Source organism: Gorilla gorilla, chromosome 3 (genome assembly GCF_029281585.2).
Source record: "Gorilla gorilla gorilla isolate KB3781 chromosome 3, NHGRI_mGorGor1-v2.1_pri, whole genome shotgun sequence".
In the NCBI taxonomy this organism is placed as follows: Eukaryota; Metazoa; Chordata; class Mammalia; order Primates; family Hominidae; genus Gorilla; species Gorilla gorilla.
In genome coordinates, this window is record NC_073227.2 from 119,898,886 (window position 1) to 119,923,449 (window position 24,564).

The 24,564-nt window shown below is 35.0% G+C and overlaps 1 protein-coding gene and 1 long non-coding RNA gene across 6 annotated transcripts in view; one reads left to right on the top strand and one right to left on the bottom strand.

The window, feature by feature from the left end:
- Positions 1 to 24,564, top strand: part of MTTP (microsomal triglyceride transfer protein) — a 61,214-nt gene that overhangs the window by 22,141 nt on the left and 14,509 nt on the right. For all 5 annotated transcript variants that reach the window (XM_019026072.4, XM_004040180.5, XM_055384194.2 and 2 more), the window contains 9 exons: positions 4,711 to 4,818; positions 6,289 to 6,405; positions 6,705 to 6,844; positions 9,802 to 9,952; positions 12,138 to 12,295; positions 15,633 to 15,801; positions 16,673 to 16,780; positions 21,818 to 22,030; positions 23,846 to 24,057. In XM_019026072.4, coding sequence (XP_018881617.3) covers positions 4,711 to 4,818; positions 6,289 to 6,405; positions 6,705 to 6,844; positions 9,802 to 9,952; positions 12,138 to 12,295; positions 15,633 to 15,801; positions 16,673 to 16,780; positions 21,818 to 22,030; positions 23,846 to 24,057 — 1,376 coding nt within the window. The remainder of the gene's footprint in view (positions 1 to 4,710; positions 4,819 to 6,288; positions 6,406 to 6,704; positions 6,845 to 9,801; positions 9,953 to 12,137; positions 12,296 to 15,632; positions 15,802 to 16,672; positions 16,781 to 21,817; positions 22,031 to 23,845; positions 24,058 to 24,564) is intronic.
- Positions 9,830 to 12,236, bottom strand: LOC134758347 (uncharacterized). Its single transcript, XR_010133437.1, has 3 exons — positions 12,171 to 12,236; positions 10,565 to 10,712; positions 9,830 to 9,950 (listed from the first exon to the last, which is right to left on the bottom strand). It is a non-coding gene; the product is annotated as an uncharacterized lncRNA (long non-coding RNA).

The following is a 24,564-nucleotide window of genomic DNA, read 5'->3' on the forward strand; positions in this document are numbered from 1 at the left end:
TCTTCTTTTTTCCATGCCCACTCATCTTCCCTACATAAGTGGGCATAACTCCAGTTTTGTCTACAAATCATTAAGATGTAAACGTGACAGTTATCCGATTAAGTTGATTAATGCTGATGAGTGAAAGATGCCTCAAGTTATACCATGGATTCTTTTTTAGGCCTGAAATGCTGCTCCAATTAACTGGATAATTACCAGATTTCCATTTCTGGTTTTGGCTTTGTGTTGATTAAATTAACCACGTGGCTGCTGAGTCAGACCTTTATTTTGTATTGTTTCCAGGCATTGATTTGCTCTCTAAATCAGCATGGCTCTTGTACACACACTGAACTGCCACAAGAAATGTGACACCTTGAAAGTCCTTCTGAAATTTGTTGTATATTTCTTTACTTGTTTGTTCTCCAGTGTGTCATTTCCTAGCCATGCTCTGTCTTAGATAGATATCAAAGATAAAATTACTAATCTTTGTTTGCTGGGATTCTTTTTATTATTTTTATTGTTTGGCCACTTAATGGAATTTAGTCTCCTCTTATTCTTAAAATAAATATAAAGGAAGCTGTGGAGAAAGGCATCTTCTTCCTAAGGAAAAAACAATATGAATGATGCCTACCTATTTCAAGAGGAAACTGGCCCCTCATATTTGGCTGGAAGAGGCACTGTACCACCTTCCCAGCCATTTTACCCAGTCTCCCTCTAGCTGTGGTTTCCTTGGGTTAAAGACTTCGTTTGTAACCAGGTCGTACCTGCTGCTGCTCTTTGGAAGCTCTGAGTACTGTGAATTTAGATAAGAACCCTGTGCTCTTGGATGTTCAGAACTAATTTCATTGCTGAATGAAGTAATCAACTTTATGGCCTGAGTATAATAAAACTTACTCAGTTCCTGTTGTGAAATAATAAATTTAAGATTATTGCTGTGACAGCCATGTGGCTTGAACTGCAAAATTCTGATTTCAAATTATTATTTTTTAAATGATTACAAGGCAGCTCAATTCTAACAGTTTTGACATTTAGCTGGTATGGATATCAGTACTATCTTCACTTTGGATCTCATCAGTCTACACTAAAGAAACAGAATTTAGGCCCTAGAAGTAGCAGTCATATAAAAGAAAAAGAGATGTGTTCATTTTTCTAGTTCTGGGGAAGCAATAAAAACTAATAGAAAGGATTAAAAAAACTTTTTTTCATTGTGTCTCACAGTTTATATCTATCATTCAGCCTGCCAGGAGGGAAAAAAGGCTCTAACACCATTTTCTAAGGGATCCAGAGGTCAAGATCAAAACTCGATCCATTGCAGTGGGTCAGTAACAGATAAGCACTGAACCTTATGCAGAGTCCAAAGATTAAATCCAAGAACTGGGTTTCCTTACCTTTTAGGTAAAACTTTAAAAATAGCTCAGGTACATTTTGTAGCCTGGAAGGAAAGTGACATAGTGGTAACAATACTGGTATTTTTCCCACTTAGGAGATCTTGCTTTCTAAAGTATTTAAGGTTCATACCAAAAAGACATGGGCCATATAGACATGTGTGCATTGCCACTGAGTGAACACTTCTGACTATTTTGGGGCAATCTAGTTATGAACTTCTAATGGTCATGATATCTGGAGATACACTTCCAAATATTTGAAAAGGAAATTATACTGTGAGTATTAGAGGAAGGAGATACAGTTTACAAAATAGAACTTCAGAAACTCAGGCTTGGGTCTGAGATATTGCCAGTGATTTGTTTGAGAATATGATACTGTGAATTTTCAGACACTGAGGTCATTATTCCAGTTCCTTTCTAAGTCGGACAAACACTATTCCAACATTTATAGGTTAGTCCAGTCTAATGACTAAAACTGATTGCCAGATAAAGTACCTAGTAAATCCATCACTAGGCAGAGTATATGTAGGAAGCAAAAATAGAGATTTGAGACACTTGTTTGGATAATTCAGGAAAAGTATTCTCTTCTTCTAAGGCACAAGAGAGTTTTCATGTAGACTAAATTACTGAGCTTGGTATTATTTGGATTCATTGCATAGCTATTGAGCTTTATGTTTTACTTTAGAAGCTATGGTTGGTTTTAAAGAGTACTAGGAAGGCATTCAGGGTCTTTCTGGTAGAAATGCTCAGCTATAATTATCATAGACCTTGGGAATTTTTACAGGGAACATGTATCTATCCTCTGTTTCTAAATTGTGTGATGCATATCAAGTCTACAGGGTGAAAACCAACAATCTGATTTTCATTAAATTCACTTTGTACTTTTATCCTTGTTTCTTAAACATTAGTTAAATTATCAAAATGGCAAAAGACACTTATCATCTCTGTGCCTATAAATATCAAAGATGATAAAACAAAACTAAGTGGCTTACTATTCCTGCCAAATCATAGTCACCCTCCTCATTTCAACCTCCTTTCTCTGCCTTCTGATGGGAACCTCAAAGCAGTGCCTGGGGCAGGTTATGCAGCAGTAGCAATCTCAACCTCAAATTTTCCAGCCTTCTGAATATATATATATGCACATATATATATACACATATATATATATTCATATATATACACATATATATATATTCATATATATACACACATATATATTCATATATACACATATATATGAATACATATACACATATATTCATATATACACATATATATGAATACATATACACATATATTCATATATACACATATATATGAATATATATTCATATATACGCATATATATTCATATATACACACATATATATTCATATATACACACATATATATATTCATACATACACACATATATATTCATACATACACACATATATATATTCATATATACACACATATATATCCATGTATATACACACATATATATCCATGTATATACACACATATATATCCATGTATATACACACATATATCCATGTATATACACACATATATATCCATGTATATACACACATATATATCCATGTATATACACACATATATCCATGTATATACACACATATATATTCATGTATATACACATATATATATTCATGTATATACTCATATATATATTCATATATACTCATATATATTCATATATACTCATATTCATACATATATTCATACATGTATCCACACACGTGTATTCATACATGTATCCACACACGTGTATTCGTACATGTATCCACACACGTGTATTCGTACATGTATCCACACACGTGTATTCGTACATGTATCCACACACGTGTATTCGTACATGTATCCACACACGTGTATTCGTACATGTATCCACACACGTGTATTCGTACATGTATCCACACACGTGTATTCGTACATGTATCCACACACGTGTATTCGTACATGTATCCACACACGTGTATTCGTACATGTATCCACACACGTGTATTCGTACATGTATCCACACACGTGTGTTCGTACATGTATCCACACACGTGTGTTCGTACATGTATCCACACACGTGTGTTCGTACATGTATCCACACACGTGTGTTCGTACATGTATCCACACACGTGTGTTCGTACATGTATCCACACACGTGTGTTCGTACATGTATCCACACACGTGTGTTCGTACATGTATCCACACACGTGTGTTCGTACATGTATCCACACACGTGTGTTCGTACATGTATCCACACACGTGTGTTCGTACATGTATCCACACACGTGTGTTCGTACATGTATCCACACACGTGTGTTCGTACATGTATCCACACACGTGTGTTCGTACATGTATCCACACACGTGTGTTCGTACATGTATCCACACATGTGTGTTCGTACATGTATCCACACATGTGTGTTCGTACATGTATCCACACATGTGTGTTCGTACATGTATCCACACATGTGTGTTCGTACATGTATTCACACATGTGTGTTCGTACATGTATTCACACATGTGTGTTCGTACATGTAGTCACATATGTGTTCATATATATTCACATATGTGTTCATATATATTCATATATGTGTTCATATATATTCATATATGTGTTCATATATATTCATATATACACATATATTCATATATATTCATATATATTCATATATACACATATATTCATATATATTTATATATTCATATATATATTCATATATATTCATATATATATTCATTCATATATATTCATATATATTCATATATATATATATTTTTTTTTTTTATCCAATACCAACATAAATGCTCTGGAGGGTGGAAAACATTGCCCCTGTGAAATGTTGACCATGGGTATTATGGCCATGCCTGGGGCCTTGCAATAGCCCATAAAGGCTGTGCCATCTCAGGAATCTCAAAGGTAGTGATTGCCATTTTCGTCCAAGAACTTTTTTATTTGCTATTATTTTAAACCTTAGTTATTTTTTGTTTCAAGTACAGTTACAGGTAGAGAACATGCTGACATGTTCAAACAGAATGTTCATCATTTCTCTTCCCTGGGCCATCCTTGTTTTCATGAGGCTCCCAGCCTATATCAGTGCTCTCTCCCAATGCTGTGCCCATCATGCAAGAGCCTTCATTATCGGTCTCCCTAAACTTCATATTCTGATGGTCTCAGAGATTTAAATAGCTTCTTTTCACAAAAAGGAAATTCCAGATTTGGAGTGTCAGATCTCTTTCTCCCAGGATTAATACAGGTAAGAATCTGACCTTGCCTGACACTTATTTAAATCTGATAAATGATGCATTTTTGCTTCATTTGTGTTCTGTTCCCCTCTCCCCACCAGGTCAAAGAGTTCTACTCATATCAAAATGAGGCAGTGGCCATAGAAAATATCAAGAGAGGCCTGGCTAGCCTATTTCAGACACAGTTAAGCTCTGGAACCACCAATGAGGTACTTACCAATATTATTAAGGATTCAGCATCTCAACAAAATTTGTAAGGATTTCTACTTATACAATTTCAGTAGAAGAGTTACTACTAAGGTAATGCTCAGAAAAGGTGACTTGTGTAGTGAAGTCGCGTTTGCCTATGAAACAATTGCCATTTATCCCAATGTTTTGTTAATTAATTACAAGGTAGAGAGGATTAGAAATATTTATACTAAAGGAGCTTCGTGGGGATCATTCCAGTGGTTCCCAGACATCACTGTGCACCACTGTACCATGGAGGGGCTTGTTACAAATATAGATTCCCTATATTCATCCCAGAGATTCTGATTCAGTAGATCGGGGAGGATCTGAACATCTTTTTTTTTGAGATGGAGTCTCACTCTGTGGCCCAGGCTGGAGTGCAATGGCGCAATCTCGGCTCACTGCAACCTCTGCCTCCCAGGTTCAAGCGATTCTCCTGCCTCAGCCTCCCAAGTAGCTGGGATTACAGGCGTGTGCCACCACGCCCAGCTTGTATTTTTAGTAGAGACAGGGTTTCACCATGTTGGCCAGGCTGGTCTTGAACTCCTGACCTCAGATGATCCACCCGCCTTGGCCTCCCAAAGTGCTGGGATTACAAGCATGAGCCACCGCGCTTGGTCAAACATCTGTATTTTAACAGTCTTTGTGGATTATTTGGATGCATTGTCAATGTAGGGAACCACTGGTCTATACCAACACTGTTCATTTTGCAAAAGAAGAAACTAGAGAAGTTAGGTGGATCTTCCAGTATCATACCTGGAGTCAAGGCTGGAGTCCAAGTTTCTTAGACTGAATTCAACCAGCCCATGAGTGGGTGAAAAATCTGATGGTAGGGTTGGACCAAAAGAATGTTGGTTAGCTTGCTAGAAAAGAGACCTCCGCTTCTGTGATGCTGGCAGAGGCCCCAGGAAAAAGCTCAGAGAAGCTAGACAGAGTCTGTATTGGGATACATTTGCCTAAACTCAAACTGATGATGTAGCTAATGATGATTTGAGTTAATCCCACTGGATTTTAATTAATCCCACAGGATTTTAAGAATTTCTAATCATGTTCAGCTAGTTGAAGTTACACACACACACACACACCACACACAGAATCTAGATACAGCATTAACAATCAACTCCCTTGCCACAGAATTACCCATTTATCCAAAGTTTCAATTATTACCAGGCCATTTGTCTAATTTTAATTGGATTTCGAGAGAAGTAGGAAATCCCACATTATTCGTGAAAAAAAATGAGAAGGCGCTATTAAGACACTCAACCAAAGAGAATGGGAAGGAATCAATGAGCTACCAGAAACCTTGTTCTTGTCTTTGTATCTTACCATCCTGGGGGAGAAAAAAAGTCGCCTATGGCCTATTGGAGACCTCAATTTTCAAGCCACTTCTCATTAGAATTCAAATGGCCCACAAGGAATCCCAAGCATTATGCCCTTGCCTTTCTTTTTAGGTAGATATCTCTGGAAATTGTAAAGTGACCTACCAGGCTCATCAAGACAAAGTGATCAAAATTAAGGCCTTGGATTCATGCAAAATAGCGAGGTCTGGATTTACGACCCCAAATCAGGTATGATAGATGTCACTTTCTTTGAGGCATTAAAGTAATTACATTTTGTAGAGACTAATTTAATGCAATAGAAAAACAAAGTAGAAATAGAATTTTGAAACATTTGTAATTTTTAGTTTAGGCTACAAATTCACACATATGTAATGAATAGACCCATTTCAATTGTTGTAGGTGTTAGTAATGAGGGATGGGTGTAATGGGGAAGCTGTTTGTAGACTGAAAGACAGTTTGCTATTTGACTTGATTCGATAATTTAAACGATGATTACTTGTTATAAAGATGGCTATTTATTTATTTAGGTCTTGGGTGTCAGTTCAAAAGCTACATCTGTCACCACCTATAAGATAGAAGACAGCTTTGTTATAGCTGTGCTTGCTGAAGAAACACACACTTTTGGACTGAATTTCCTACAAACCATTAAGGGGAAAATAGTATCGAAGTAAGATAATGCTAAAATTTTTATTTTCTTTGCTATTCTTTGTTATATTATTATACTTGATTTGTAAATAGATCTGTGTTTGTGTGTGTGTGTGTGTGTGTGTGTGTGTGCGTGTAGTCATGCATTGCTTAACAATGGGAATAAGTTCTGAGAAATGCATTGTTAGGCAATTTCATCACTGTGCAAACATCATAGAGTATACATACACAAACCTAGATGGCATAGCCTACACTACATTATATGGTATAGCCTATTGCTCCTAGGCTACAAACCTGTATAGCATATTGCTGTACTGCATACTGTAGACAATTAAACACAATGGTAAGTTTTTGTGTATCTAAACATAGAAAAAGTCAGCAGAAAAATACAGTATAAAAGATACTATGTAGGTGTACCTTTATTCATAAAAGGTACATAAATGAAATTTGCAGGGCTGAAAGTTGCTCTGGATGAATCACCAAATGAGCACTGAGTGAATGTCATAGACTAGGACATTACTGTACACTACTGTAGACTTTATAAACACTGTACACTTATGCTACACTGAATTTCTAAAAAACTTTTTTCCTCCATCATAAATTAACCTTAGCTTACTGTAATATTTTTACGTTAAAAACTTTTTAATTTTTGTTAACTTTTGAACTACTCTGTAATAACACATAGTTTAAAACACATTGTATAGGTGTACAAAAATATTTTTTCTTTAAATCTTTATTCTATAAGCTTTTTTCTATTTTTAAATTTTTTATTTTTATTTTTTACTTTTAAAAATTTCTGGTTAAAAATTAAGACATAAGCATATATATTAGCCTCGGCCTACACAAGGTCAGGATCATCAATATCACTGTCTTCCTCCAGTGGAAGGCACTTACAACCTCCAAATGTTGTCTCACTGAAAGGTCTTCAGGTGCAATAACATACATAGAACTGTCACTTCCTCTGATAACAATGCCTTCTTCTGGAATACCTCCTGAAGAACCTGCCTGAGGCTGTCTTACAGTTAATTTTTTTAATAAGTAGAAGAAGTACACTGTAAAATAATGATAAAATGTGTGGTATAATAAACACAGAAATCAGTAATAATCATTTGTCATCATTATCAAGTATTATGTATTGTACATAACTGCATGTGCTATACTTTTATATAACAGTAGCACAGTAGGTGTGTTAACCACCAGCATCGACAAAAACACATGAGTAATGCTTTGCACTGTGATGATAGGACAGCTATGATGTCACTAGGCAAGAGGAATGTTTCAGCTTCATAATTTTGTGGGACCACCTTTGTACATGGGTCCATCATTGACCAAAATGTCCTTGTGCAGCACATGACTGTATTTATTGTGCTTCCTCATTTCAACTGTGAGCGCCTTGAAAATAGTGATTATATCTTGTTCATCTTTATTTTTTACATCATGTACAACAAATCACAGCACATGGTAAATAATCACTTTTTAAATAAAATCGTATTAAAAATCAATTATTTATTGAACAGGTTTTAAGTTTTAAAAAGACAAACTACTCGATTCATTCTAGTTCATTTTCTAATTTCTCTGTCAAATGTTTTTCATATTAAGGTAAAAAAGTGGTAGCATTTGTAATTTTTAAGAGTTTTTAAAAAAATATTGTTGTTAAAAAACATAAAAAGTTCCATAGTAAAGAGATGTGATGAAATTTTTGATATGACTTATGCAACTTAAATATTTAGGCCTGTTTATCATTTGAAGACCATTCTCTGGACAGAATGGTTCTAATAGGATTAAGAACTAGAATGTTAAATCTTAGAGTTTCTGTTATTTTCAGATTTTAACTCAGAAAACAATGTTTTCTAGCAGTGAATGTGTTATACCCTATGCCATTGCTTCTCAAAAAATTTCTCTGGAGTAGCTGTAATATTAGCACCAAATAGATGCAAAACAGTAGTAAAAATGCCTGATTAAAATGCTTGAAATTTTATAGAAGTCTCATCTGGAATAGAATTTTGCATTCTACTTCATATACTACTGGTATATCTATAGTGTTTTATTATGTTTTCATATAAAATAAATATTTTAAATAACTTATCAGGCCTATGAGATTTCCATTGCTATGTAACAACCCCAGATTTAGTGGTATAAAATGCAACAATCACTGTACTGTTCTCTGTCATAATTTGCAGGCTTGCCTTGGCCTTGCTAGGCATCTATTATGTAGTTTCAGACAGTCAAACTATTCAAAGGTTGTTCCCCCATGTATCTGGTGCATGGGCTGGAAAGACTCAAACATCTGAGGCTCCTCGTGCAACTATCTTTATTTCCCTGTCGCCTCTCAGCATTGCAGCTTCATGTCAGACTTCTTATGTAGTAGCTCAAGGCTCCGAAGCACATGTACTGATAGTGTGCCCAAGAAAAGCTGAATTCTCTTTTAAGACATAGCCTTAGAGATCACACAGTGTTACTTTCAGTCTCCTCTATTAGTTGAGGCAGTCACAGAGTCCTACCCAGGTTCAAGGAGAGGGATGTAGACCCTACCTTTTGATGACAGACAGGTTCTGGAATAGCATGTCAGACAAAAATATAGTTGAGACTATTTTTGGAAAATAAGATTTTCTAGCTGTCTTGGTTAATAAGTAACATGTGGTTGTATTGACGATATTATTTTCAGAAAGCTGGGCTAAATTCAAAAGAGCTGACATTGCATATCTTATTCATCATCCAGGCAATTTTTCTTCCCTGTATACTGTTGAAATAATATTTTGAAAATCCAAACTTAAATTTTCAAATCTTTTAATATAATTGTTGCTCCAGAAAGACTTCATAATGAGCTTTTAGTTACCTCTGGAGATATCACAGTTTGAAAGACATGGCTATATACAACTTGAATACATTACTATCTTGTTTGCCAAAAGAATGGCAATTAGTATCTTGTTCACTCAAAAGAATGATTATAATATAGCATTTCCCTTTGGTATTATGCAGGCAGAAATTAGAGCTGAAGACAACCGAAGCAGGCCCAAGACTGATGTCTGGAAAGCAGGCTGCAGCCATAATCAAAGCAGTTGATTCAAAGTACACGGCCATTCCCATTGTGGGGCAGGTCTTCCAGAGCCAGTGTAAAGGATGTCCTTCTGTAAGTACAGACAAATATGGGAATAATCATGACATCAGACTCTGTTTTCATTTTGTCTCCAGTGAAAGCATCAACTCATTCGATGAAGACAGTTTCTAAAGAACTACCAGCTACCACAGAGTTGTGATGACAGCAGTCTCACAATATGCACCTGACATGGTGCATGACACATCAATAATTAACAAATAGTTACCATTCATTCCTCTCAAAAAGTGTTATAACTCAAGGGCAGCCTTTAATAAGTCACATCTAGAATTCAGGGAGGATAGAGGGCTTAATGAAGTTAGGGGGAAGCATATGGTGTCAAGAATGTGGACAAAAGCTGAACCTTGAAAGTTCTGTCACATAATAGTTATTTGTCCACAGGTGACATACTTTACTGGCCTCAGTGTTCTGATTATTGCTGCAAGGACTGAAAAAGGATACCAGGATCTTTGCCTAAATTAGGAAACATTTATTTACCCCAGTTTCCCCTACAATTCCTGTCAGAAATGCGATATCTCATCCCCAGGGCAAAGTGTAGATCATCTGGTAACATTTTTAATCCAACAAAGAAAATTTTCCTTTTATTGCATGAATCAGTTATGATATACATTCAGAGAAATGACTTACCATCCAGCATTTCCTTATCTGTAATCTCTTGTCAGAAGAGCAAACCATTGGCTTCATGCTTTGTGTGTAACTATAGGGAGATGCTCTTTCCTTTAGTATTACTGGTGTTCAGAAAAGTGAAATCATCAAGATGTAATACCATAATTTGCTTAAAGTACAAGACAGTAATTGCTTATTAGTTTCTGAAATTGAGTTAGAGGAAAAAGGAAACATTTTAAAACACAAAATCATCATTTTCAAACATTGTTTCTTCTTTTACCTGTTTTTTTTTCATATGTCATTTAATGTTCTAATGTAATTTTCTAATGCTGTATGAGATGGAAATTATTTAGGAAGGTGGCTAATAAAACTAATCTTTTCTTATGCTATGCACTATTAATTTCTTTCCCATAGATATTAAACATTATGAGCCATCTAAGATTTTTGATAATTATTTCTTAATTATTATAGAAAAGGATTTATTTATGTCATTGAGGAATTTGCTTTTCCAAATTTGGAATTCCAAATTCCAAATTTGCTTTTGTAAATTTTATTGCAGGTCTTTAAAGTAAAACAAAAACAAAAACACCTGAATTCATATTGATATGCTCTCTGCCTTCAGAAATGACCCAGTAAATCTTTAGCTAAGTGCAGCTGGAATTTCACTTGGAATATCTTCTTAAGATTAGATAGCTAAAAGGCACTTGAAAAAGAGAAAAAAAAGGATCCATTGCTTATTAGAAGTAATGAATAATTTAAAAACTGGCAGCAAGTTATTACTATAGAGTTAGAGAGTTAGTAGTCACTGATAGGATTTCATAAAACTAGGGGGGGAAAGTAGTAAAGTATGAAAAATAAGTTCTTCAGTTAGTTTCAAAGCCGAGAGATGCTGTTAATTAGAACTATTTATTAGGTTGTTGCAAAAGTAATTGTGGTTTTTGCCATTACTTTTGTGACAACCTAATATTATTTTTAAAACCGCAATAGAATAACTTAGTGTGTGTGAGAATTACCTTTATCTAAATGCGACTCTAAAAAACATAGATATAAGAAATGAATAATTCAGACCTTAGCAACAGCAAAACATTGAATTTCGTACAAATAATAAAATAAAGAGAGAGAATAGGGAGCTCACCGAAAAATTGATTTTCAGTGAGGTGCAGGTAAATTAGAAACCTGATGCAATTCTTCAGCAGTTCTCATTATTTTATCTCTGAAATATTTTGCTGTTAATTAAAGTTCTGCACAATTTAAATTGCACTATGGTAGTCAAAGCCTGGCCTCGGATAAATTCCCTTGGTGTAGCCATGAAATGACCTATATACCCAGAAACCAGTTAATTATTGCCCTAGGATCTTCAAGCTAAATATGAATAGACAAAAACAGTCCTCCTACAGAGGAATGGTTTACAGAGTGGATGGAAGTCCCAGGGGTATGATATGGGCAGGGAACTGTCATGTGTATTAAGGTAAGGTACAAAAAGCTGCTTTTGCTTCAGACACAAGGGACATTTTATTCCTAGGAGAACACCCTTTGTAAATGTGGATGTTCACAGTTATGAGTGGGGTATGAGCCTGCAGTGTATGTTTTGCAGCTCTCGGAGCTCTGGCAGTCCACCAGGAAATACCTGCAGCCTGACAACCTTTCCAAGGCCGAGGCTGTCAGAAACTTCCTGGCCTTCATTCAGCACCTCAGGACTGCGAAGAAAGAAGAGATCCTTCAAATCCTAAAGATGGAAAATAAGGAAGTATTGTAAGTTCCCCACCCTTTGTGTGGGGTTGTCTGTCAGAAACATTTCTGGATTGTTGGTTTTTTGAAGTAAGAAAGACCCCTTTTAAACCAACTGCCCCACCTCCAAAACAATTATTTTCTTGTACTACATTTTCATCGAATAGTTATACCACAGTGCAGTAATTTAATGGTCACTTGACCAGAAATACAATAGCAGATTTTCAGCAGGGACTTGGAATAAACATGTTGTTGTGTTTATGAGTTTAAATCAGGACTAGATTGGTACATAGATAAGTGAAGGCAAGGCTTCGTCGTGACATCGTGGGGCATGTGCTGCCTCGCTGTTTTTGAAATTGTGTTTCTCATGCTGTTAATTGACACCTGAACAGATTTGAGTTCATTTAAAAGAAAAAAACAAAAAGGGTTTGACTTCTTCAGTTGAAAATGTGATTTCACTAAACATCCAGTTGAAACTATGTTTTATGTAAAAAATTGAGAACTGAGGCGAATGGTGAAAAGAACCTGGAGAAAATAAATCCATATGTTACTTAATATTTGGTGAAACTATGATCCATTTTACATGTGTAATAAACAGAGTTGACTTAATTCTTTCCCCAAAACATTGCATCTGTTTCTAAATAGAATGTATTTTTAGTCTATCATACAGAATTTGTGTATATATACAAATTGAGCTTATGATACCAATTATCCTAATTGATGATATAGAACAAGGCCCAATTAATTTGACAAACAGTGAAAAACAGTCATTAACATAATCAAAAGTGGAAATTAGCCAAGTTACACACACAAACACACAGCAGTAGCAGTCACTGAGTTCAAAGAACTGAATTCCCCAACAGGAGGAAAATTGCAGCTTTTTTCTGAAAAGTCTGTTTATGCTCAATTGCATTTATTTACTTGCCTTAAGGACATTAAAAAATTGATAGGAATTCCAAATGACTAATCAAAGTTGGTTATTCTCTTCAAAAATAAATAAACCAGAAATTGAAAAAGAAGCAAAATCATAAATTATCAGGCTCTGTTTTAATTACAGCATGTTAAAATATATTGGTAGAGGGACTTGTCTTAACATTATTTTTTATATTTTTAAGATTCTTTAAAAATTTTACCACTCTCAAAGTACATAGGCATTGTCTTAACATTAAAGGCAGACATTACTGAGAATAAAAGTGGAATAATTAGGTATTAATTTAGAATAGAGATTACATTAAACCTTATTAGCATTATCTGTATCCTAAAAATCTTAAGGCAGCAATAATTTGGAGGACTGCATGATGTATTTTCTAAATCAGATTATTTATACAATATTGAACCATATAACATGCAACACACATGTAGTGTAGTGTAATAGAAAGGATACTAAGATGAACTAAAATCGGAAAATTTAGTTTAAATTCTGACCTCCAATAACAGTATATCCTTCAAGGAAGTCTTTTTTTTTTTTTTTTTTTTTTTTTTGAGACAGTGTTTCACTCTTATTGCCCAGGCTGGAGTGCAATGGCACAATCTCGGCTCACCACAACCTCCACCTTTAGGGTTCAAGCAGTTCTCCTGCCTCAGCCTCCCGAGTAGCTGGGATTACAGGCATGTGCCACCACACCCGGCTAATTTTGTATTTTTAGTAGAGATGGGATTTTTCCATGTTGGTCAGGCTGGTCTCAAACTCCCGACCTCAGGTGATCCACCCGCCTCGGCCTCCCAAAGTGCTGGGATTACAGGCGTGAGCCACCGCACATGGCCAAGGAAGTCTTTTATATTTAGCTTCTCTGAGCCTCACTTTCAACATCTGTAAAATAGGGATAATAATTCTTTCTATTTATTGTAGGCTAGTGAGAGGCAGGGTGGTGGAATGTAACATTTCCCAAAGAGCCTATATGTTGTATCCTGTAATTTGCAGGAAGTTAACAGGTATGCAAAAAGGAAAAGATTCTGTGAGCAACTGAGTTTGCAAAACTGGATGAAACCTTGTTAATTTCTCTCTGTTACAGAACTTTTCAGTATCTTTAATCAGATAATATTCTGGTAAGTTTTGAATATTTTCTAAAACACATGATCTTGAAAATCCGTTTTCTTAAAGCATTTTGTAAGACTAGTGTTAATGTGGAAAACACTTTGAGAAACATCACTGTAATTAAGAAACCATGGACTCCAGAGTCAGAAAAAATCCCAGCAATGCCATTTACCATTTACCAGCTATGTGACCTTGAACAGATGACTAAGTATATCTGCGTCTGTTTCCTAGCATGTACAGGGGAATATTAATATTAAACTGACAGGGATGTTCAGTGGATTAAATGAGGTGGTAGTATTAGTAACAGCCAATATTTATCAATCACTTACTATATGTCAAGCACTCTTCTGAATGTTTTACAGAGATAACATAATTTAATCCTCCCAGCAATCCTGAGGTAAATACTACTTTGGCTTCATTTTACAGATGAAGAACTTAAAGAGAGATTAGACACATAAAATTTTTAGTACAGTGCTTGCACGATATAAACTCAATAAGTATTATGTCTTCTAGTTATCTAAGCTTAATTCACTAGTTTTTTTGTTATGATCAAAATAGTACAAGTATATCATTTTTTAAAAGTATAAACTACTAAGCACATGTCACATTGTCTGGTGTGCTTATATAGGGGTAGTATGTAATATTTACATACATGTGTTAATTAGTGTGACAACTACTTTTAGAAGTTTTACCATCCCAGGCTCAAAAAGCCAAAGATTTTTGATAACTAGAATATATAACTAGAGTTTTCCTGTAGGGTTTCCATTCTGTTCACACATATTCATTGTGGTTAAACATAGAACTATACTATGGTGTGTTTTTATTTTTAAAAAGAGGAAAACCTTTCCCCTTGGATTTAAGGTTAAAGGATTTTCCATCAAATAATACTGCTTTAGTTCAATTAGGCACTTCTGAAATATGTTTGTTTGCAAAGCTAATTAAAGAAAGAGAATAAATTTGGGGACCCATAGCTTTTATGTATTACTCATATAGGGAAGAATTTGAACTTAATTTATAATTGTATTTATATAATTTTTACTTACAAATCTCCAAATTATACTTGGCTTAGGTTAATATAGTAAAATTAGTTTGTATATTCTGAGTATACATTGTTTGAGTGAGAGAGAGGGGCGTTCAAGGAGAAAATTAAAATAAAATGGGGAGAGGTCTTTTTGAGAAAGTCTTAATCATTTTTTCATTTGTTCAAATTAAAAAAAAATCACATCTTGAGAAAACTCAAACCAATAGAAACTCTGTGAATGGTAGAGATTTTTAAGTATTCCTTCCCCTAAACATTGATATCCATGATTATGCCTTTTTTTATAGACCTCAGCTGGTGGATGCTGTCACCTCTGCTCAGACCTCAGACTCATTAGAAGCCATTTTGGATTTTTTGGATTTCAAAAGTGACAGCAGCATTATCCTCCAGGAGAGGTTTCTCTATGCCTGTGGATTTGCTTCTCATCCCAATGAAGAACTCCTGAGAGCCCTCATTGTAAGTCAAATAGAAAATAAAGACCCTCAACTCCTATAAAACTTCTTAAGACTATTAACAGTAATTAAAAGTTTCTTAGATCTGAATGAAGGCTATCAACTAGAGACTTCTGAGTATTCATATTCAAATTGGGGTATTTTCTATCCACTAATTATTAACTGTATAATAAATTATTTCAGTTAGTGCCTTATTCGTAATTTCAGTAAGTAGTATAAACTATATGGAAATTTAAAGATTGTGTTCACCTATCATGTTATATAGCATAGGACAGAATTTCAGAAGGGAGAAATCTAGGTTATGCTTCAGTAATCAATTTTACAAGGTTTGTTTTGACTTCAAAAATTCTCATGATATTTAATACACCTACATTGAAGAGATACAATTCTTCTGCTGTTAAAGATTTATGTTGAAAACAAAAGCTAGACTTCTCTTGTGTCCAAGAATGTTATCTATTTAATTGCACTTGTCTACCTATGATATAGTGGAATAGTTCATAATCTTTATGGAAAATGTACCCATTCAGAATCTGATAAAAGTGATGAGGCCCCTTTTTACTCATACATAAAATTTTATAACCCTCACCCCTCTTTTTTTTTTTTTTTTTTGTTCATTGACCCCATGAATCCAATTCATAAACTTCCAGGGTTAAGAATTCCCTGTACCACAGGTTAAAAATCCCTGAAAAGGGGATTAACTCTTCAATTCAAAGCTAGATAGCAAGTGTGTAAGTGTCTCAAAAGCAAAATTCTGAGTTTGCAATCTAGAAACATAGAAATACTTTACCAAGTATGTGTTTATTTTTTAACTAAAAGTGTTCCTTGGAAATATTTAAATGTCTTGGTAACCTATTTTATCCCTGTTTGGTTAATAGAGTAAGTTCAGAGGTTCTATTGGTAGCAGTGACATCAGAGAAACTGTTATGATCATCATTGGGACACTTGTCAGAAAGTTGTGTCAGAATGAAGGCTGCAAACTCAAAGTAAGTGCAAATCCAATCTCATGTATTACATCATTCTACACCACTGTCCATTTGATACTCACCATGCTGCCTACTATTGGCACTCCTAATTCTCTTTACTCTATTCTACTTACCTTATTTGCATAGCAATTTTTGCCATCTAACATATATTAAAATTCAGTCGTTTATTATGTTTATTGTATATTTCTATTTCACTAGAATGTAAGTTCCATGAAGAAATGGATCTCAGTTTTTTTCAACACCAATTGCTCACCAGTTCCCAGTACACAGATAATATTTAATAAAGACTTGCTAAAAAGTGAATAGTACAATAACCTCCCTACCCATATACTTTATTGAGTGCCCACAATGTACTCAGTTTTAAATGGTGTGTATGATATACTTCTTGTTTTCAGAGAAATATTAGACTCTAAGGCTATCTCCTAGAGTAGAACTTTGTATATAGTAAGTGTGGTTTCCAGTTTTAAGGTTTGATAGTAGGAATTTAGTTACTTCTAATCACAGAGAACTTTATATTTTATTTTCAATTTCATTTGCCTAAAGCTTTTCCACTTGCCTGAGTGGACTATCAATTTTCACATCTTTCTTATTAAAAAGCAAAAAGCAAAAACACTTTTTAAGTATAACTAAATATGGAAAACCAAAATAGATTAATGTCTAACACAGTCCATCTTTCTATAATGCAAATAAAGATGCTAAATATATAACAACATAGTCTTTTTTTCTGTCCACATTATACAGCCAGTGTCCCATCAGCATTTTTTCTACCTCAGACAGCACTATATATCATTTTGCTTACTAAGTGCTTGCTATTAAAAATAGTAGGGAAAATGTTCTTGAAACCAAATGGTCCCAAAAGAGGCAAGCCAAAACTAGAATATACATTAAGTATGAAAAAGATCACTAAAAACAGTAGTACTGAAAAGGCTTGAGTATTAACTTATTAAGTTCTGGCAGAAATTAAATTTATTATTTTTATATTAGGGAAGCATGACTTCTTATATTTTTCAATTTCCATAATTATTTGAGTAGCTGATTTACTTCAGCTATTTGTGTATTAAATATCTTGGCAAAAGATAAAACCCACATATCAAAAGATCTATTCAGCAGTATTTAATGAGCATCTACTCTGTACTAGGCATGATGCTAGTCCTCAAATAAAAAGATACATAAAATATTTTACCATCCTCAAAGAACTCCTAGTCTGTTTATCAAATATAAACAAATAAATAATATTGAAATATAAACAAAGTGCTCAGACAATACAGAAGATGCAGCAGCGTTTTCTGTATGAGTGTGCTCGAGAAGTTTCCACCAAAATAACAATTTTTGCACTTAATCTAGAAGAGGTTTTTAAGTGAAGAGGTCAAAGTATGGAATGAAAGACATTCTAGGAGACATACAATAATGTATGAAAAGGCCCAAAGTCAAAATAGGCCTGGTATGGTTGGGAACAGTGAGAAATTCTGTGGGGTTGGAACATAAAATATGTATGTTTCTGGGGGCAGATAAGTGACAGTGGAGACACAGGAAAGATGGGAAAAGAGATGGAAGGTGAGCCAGATCTTCATTAATAACAAGCTAAGGAGTCTGGCCTTCATTCAACAGAAAGAAGAGAACAGTGAAGTCTTTAGGCACATGAATGACATACTCAGATTTTTTATTAAGAAAGAAGCAAGATGTTTTGTGGACTGATTGTTTACTGGATTAGAGTTAGTGAGATCTGACTGGAAGCATTTGCAATAACCTAGGCAAGAATTAGTAAAGGTCTGAATTAATGTAGGGGCAGAGGGCTGAGAGGAGATAGATTCAAGGGCCACTTTATTTAGTGACTGATAAGATGTGGAAAATGAGAAAGAGATAAGAATCCAGGTGACTCTAAAGCTTTCAGTTGAGGTTACCAGGTGTATGGTGATGCCGACCACTTAAGTAAGGTTTATACAGCCTGGTTGGGGGTGGGAGGAGAGTAGAGCTATTAGTTTGTTTTGGCCATGTTAAGTTCAAAATCCTTTGGGTCACCAGGCTCAGTTGTCCAACAGGCAGGTGTCCACATTCACCTGCAGCTCAGAAGAGAAGTTAGGGTCAGAAATAGAGAGTGGCTGAAACCTTGAAAGAGACTGGGGTTACCTAGGAAAGTCATGTAGCATAAGGAAACAGAACAAAGGATCAAATTTAAAGTTCTTCTGATAATGGACAGCCTGGTTCTCATCACATCTTTAAAATTACCTTGAAGGTAGCTGCAAACCATCTACTATCACTGGCATTCAATTTTGTTAATGTTTTTGAGCAAACATTTTTTTTTTGAACTTTGAGGATAATAAGATTTGGCCATAGTGAATTTACTACAGAACAACTGTAGTAAAGATTCAGTTTTTCTTTTGAATTTTCTGCTGTGAAACACTCATCTACGTTTTGTCCAAATCAAAGATATGTGAAAGGAAGGAAAGAAAATTATGTATTGTATTAAATAAGCACAAATTTAAGGTAGCTACTGGGCACACTATATGCATGCTGTGTAAAAGGAACCTGCCATTCTGTGTAGTTCTATAGCCTTTCAGAACTTACTAGCATAAAAGCTACAGTCCTGTGACAGTCTGAATGGCAGCTAGACAAGTGCACAACCGGTACTATGCCACATGTTTCTTTTTTATGTTTGTCTTTTGCTTATGTTTTGACCTCCCGGCATCCTAATTCCTTATTTTCACTGAATTTATACTTGAAAAAATTTAAACCTACAGAAAAGTTGTAAGAATAGTACAATTCCATGAACACCCAGATATCTTTCATCTAGATTCATCAGTTGTTAACGTATTTTCATCTTTGCTTTATCTCTTTCTGTCTTATTTTAGTTGAATAATTTGATAGTAAATTGCAGACATCTGACATTTTACCTCTAAATACTTTTACTTCTTATTACTTGAGTGCCATTGCAACTAGTCTCTTACAATGAAAAAAATACATGTATTTACCAAATTGTGAGTTCCCACTGCTATCTCTAATTCTAATTCTAATTCAACACTACAGGGTTATTTTTTCCCTCATTTCATCATTATATTTTCCTTCTCCCACTGTGACAACTGTGGTTTTCGAGAACACCAATATATTGATTCACCTGCTCAATTCTAAAACATACACAATATATTTTTGGAATCGCCATACTGATATTACTACAGAAACAAACTAAGTAAAGTTCAAGACTTTTACAGTTCTTTTTGTCCTTAGAATATATTCCATCGCATGTACACAAAGTTCTATGCTCAAAAGTTACTTGGATTAATTCTTTTTCATTCTCTTCTGTTTAGTCATATTATCAAGTTGATAGACATTTAGTTTCATTTGTTTCTGGTTAAACTGAATTTTGATAATTTTCTGTCCTGTTGATTTAATTTTATTTCTTGAACATGTGAAATAGTAATGTGGTTCAAAAGGCAGAGCTGTGTTTTAAAAGTATTAACAGAGAGGTCTCATCGCTTCTCGATGCTTTTCCCCCAATCTCACCTACTTCCTCTAGGTAAAAAAAATCACTGATTAAAAAAAATTTTTCTTTCTATGTTTCTTTTTGCAACAGTAAACAGATGTTCACACATTTACATACTTTTTTGCACAAAATATATCATTCTATACATACTCTTTTTGTATCTTACATTTTTCACTTAACAATATATCATGAAAATATTCCCTACATAGAGATCTTTTTCATTCCTTTTGACAACTGCCTAGTACTCCACTGTGTCTATGGACTATGTTTTATTTAATATCTCCTATGAATGGTCATGTAAGTGGCTTCCACTATTTTGCTGTTACAAATAATACTGAAGTGAATAATCTCAGGCACAGATTTTTGCTATTGTTGAGATGTAGCTTCAGGGATAGAGTTGCTGGTCAAAAAGCAGTTCTGTTTGTTTTTCTCACATTATCTTCCATAGGAATTGTACCATTTTAGGCTTTCATCAGCAATTTATGAAAAGGCCTATTTCCCCATAGTCTCACCTACAAAATATGTTAGCAAACTTTTGAATTTTTCACCAATTTGATAGTTGAGAAATGTCACTTCTCTGATTAAGTGTGATGTTTAGCATCTTTCCTTCTATTGGGAGCCTTTTGTTAATACTTCTCCACTCTTCCCCATATCATCCATTCTCCCCAACCCCATGTATGTGTGTGTGTGTGTGTGTATGTGTGTGTCTGTGTGTTTGTGTGTGCTTGTAGCCTAATTTCAGAGGTTATGAATCCTGTGGATGAATTAGATCTTAAAACCCTTTATTTAAAAAAAAATTTTTTCAGCCTAGACTCTGTCATACAAAGAATCTTTATTTTAAACATGAAACTGAAGCCTCTAAAACATATGTAGTGGCAAATATAAGACCAGAACCCAGATGTCCCTATTTCTAATTTGCTTTCCCATTAAACTATTAACTTACACTCAATCCCCCTTTTTCTCAGACTAGGACAAAAGGACTTTTCTGATTGTAGAACATATTTGAAATGTACCTAGTAAAGTACCTACCACATAGGAGGTACTTAAGAAATATTTTTTGAACTATATTGCAGCATTAATTAAATTTGGAATTAAGTGAAAACAAACACTTTTAAAACATTTAGAGCCAGACTTGATGGTTGAGCTCTAAGAGGTCTCACCCAAGTTCTTACTTAAGGAAAGGTATATGGTGACACTAAGGCTCCATCTAATTGTTGCTTTAGCAATTCAGTGAATGAGCAGTTTTTTGAATAACCAATCACAATGAAATTAAAAAGTGGCCTTATATATTCAAAATGTGTTCAAAACAAAATATGCCCATTATTGATAATACTTGTTGCTTCTTAAGAATGTATATGTATTTTTTTTTTAAAAAAGCATAACACCTTTATCAGGCTTTACTTGTTTGCTTTTATTCCACCGTGTGCCTCAGTCAAGCAACCAATGCAAAACTTTGTAAAACTGTAGGTTGCTTTCTTGGACCCAAGAATAAAGCCAGTCTTGCCCAAGTCTTCTTCAATGTATGGTCATGCATATATCTAAGGTATATGATTTTTCAGGCAGTAGTGGAAGCTAAGAAGTTAATCCTGGGAGGACTTGAAAAAGCAGAGAAAAAAGAGGACACCAGGATGTATCTGCTGGCTTTGAAGAATGCCCTGCTTCCAGAAGGCATCCCAAGTCTTCTGAAGTACGCAGAAGCAGGAGAAGGGCCCATCAGCCACCTGGCTACCACTGCTCTCCAGAGATATGATCTCCCTTTCATAACTGATGAGGTAAAATCTCCAAGAATATTTGCAACATTTACAGAAGAAAAAAAAAAAAAGCATGCTGAACATGAGTCAAATGCAAATTCCACTCAAGTCACTCTGTATTTTCCCCAAATAGTCTTCTCTCCTGCTTAAAAATAACTCTTAAATTGCATTTGAGGCTATTCTAAATATCCTCACAGGGTAACGTCCTATATCCTGAAGCATAAATATTGAAGCATATTCTCTTATTTTAAGAAACAAATTCTTTTTTGAAATATATTTACTTTTATAAGTTTTAAGATGCTGTTACATTTTTCAATACTGAAATATCCTGGTTTAAGTATAACTTTGTTTGTTACTACAACTACATTTTTCAGGAAGCCATCTAAATTAAACCTTTGTTAGGGCAGAGAATGTCTATAAATCTCAAGATAAACCATCTGCCGAGAATGGTGTTTCCAGTTTGTAGCTAAGCACCTTCCCACCAGTTTTGTGTTGAAGTTGGTGGCTGCAAATCATGATGGTTAGGGGCACAGGCTTTTGAGAAAGACAGACCTACATATAAACTCTGGCTCTGCCCTTCCCTGGTTGTTTGTTCTTGGGTGACTTATTTAACATCTACGTATCTGGGAGCAAAGCCAAGATTTGAGGGAGTTAGTAAAAGGTAAAGGGAAATGAAATTAAAGAAATATTTATAAATGCTTAGTATAGATCCTTACACATTGAATATCATTAGGCAGTTCTAATAATCAATGAAGTTACTTGTTGCTATGGAATGCAATTATTTTGGCACGTTTTCTTTGATGCTAATGTTTTGTTTAGAAAACAAAAGGATCCTAATGTAACCTACAGACTTTGGGTAATAATGAAGTGCCAGGTAGATTTATTGAATGTAAGAGATGTACCACTGAGGGCATTGTTGATACAAGGGGTGATTGTGCGTGTGTAGGGTTAAAAGGTGTGTGGGAACTCTCTGTACTTTCCACTCAATTTTGCTGTGAACCTAAACTGCTCTTTAAAAAGTCTATTAATTAAAAAAAAGAGAGATGGGAAGATTCTGAGGTACTTCATTGTAAGGAAACATTACTTCATATAACTACCTCTCCCCAGAGCCCCATGCCATGTAGTATCCTTAAAATTCTATATTAGTTAGGTAACACCAGGTTATGCTGCAATAACAAATGTCCCTCAAAATCTCAGCAATGTGTTAAAAGTTTATTTCTCAGCCAGGCGTGGTGGCTCACGCCTGTAATCCCACGCCTGTAATCCCAACACTTTGGAAGTCCGAGGCGAGTGGATCACGAGGTCAGGAATTTGAGACCAGACTGGCCAACATAGTGAAACCCCATCTCTACTAAAAATACAAAAATCAGCTGGGCATGGTGGCACACGCCTCTAGTCACAGCTACTTGGGAGGCTGAGGCAGGAGAATCACTTGAACCTGGGAGGCGGAGGTTGCGGTGAGCCGAGATCGTGCCACTGCACTCCAGCCTGGACAACAAAGCAAGACTCCGCCTCAAAAAAAAAATGTTTATTTCTCATGCTATGCCTAATGTGCATAAGGAAGTATGTGGTCTGAAGTTCACTACAGTCATGGAAGAAAGAGATGGAGAAAGCCACCAGCTCTTAACGGCCTCAGCCTAGAAGTGATCCTCATAGATTCTATCCGTGGCCTATTAGCCAGAACTAGTCATGTGGCCCCCACCAAATCACAAAGGAATCTGGGAAATGTAGTAACACATGTATATTTTTATGAACACTCACTATTCCTGCTATTCCTGCTGAAATGTCCATTTTAAAAATCTAGATGTGCACTAAGTTTGAACATCTTATGAACAGGTGAAGAAGACCTTAAACAGAATATACCACCAAAACCGTAAAGTTCATGAAAAGACTGTGCGCACTGCTGCAGCTGCTATCATTTTAAATAACAATCCATCCTACATGGACGTCAAGAACATCCTGCTGTCTATTGGGGAGCTTCCCCAAGAAATGAATAAATACATGCTCGCCATTGTTCAAGACATCCTACGTTTTGAAATGCCTGCAAGGTATAATACATTGCACATGTCTCTCTGTGTATTCAAGCTTATTTGTGTGTTCATGGGGTACCGATGTAGCTAATAATAATGATGTGGTCATTATGCAGGGTTACGTTGCATAAAACCAAAGAGTGCCAGATTTCCCATAATAGGGCTATTTAGGGGGCCAGATGAAACAACTTCACTTTGGCACTATGAGTCCATGAGTGGTAACTCTGGGTATAATTTTTAGTAGGGATGTCTTGTTCAGTCTGGCAAGTGTATATTGCCAAATGTTTTAAAAGCTAACTGCATTTTCAACAGGATTTTAAAAATAAGTACAACAAAACAATGTAAATTCTTACCAAATGGTTTTCATTGTAACATTTCAAGTGTTAGGAATTTTTGAAGCCTCATTTATCACAGATCAAATAAATTTCCCATTTAAGTTTAAAATCTTAGGCATGGCCCACATTTTAAGATGATTCAAAATTTAAAGAGTGCAATCAGTAGAGTTCATCACTCTATAACTCTTGC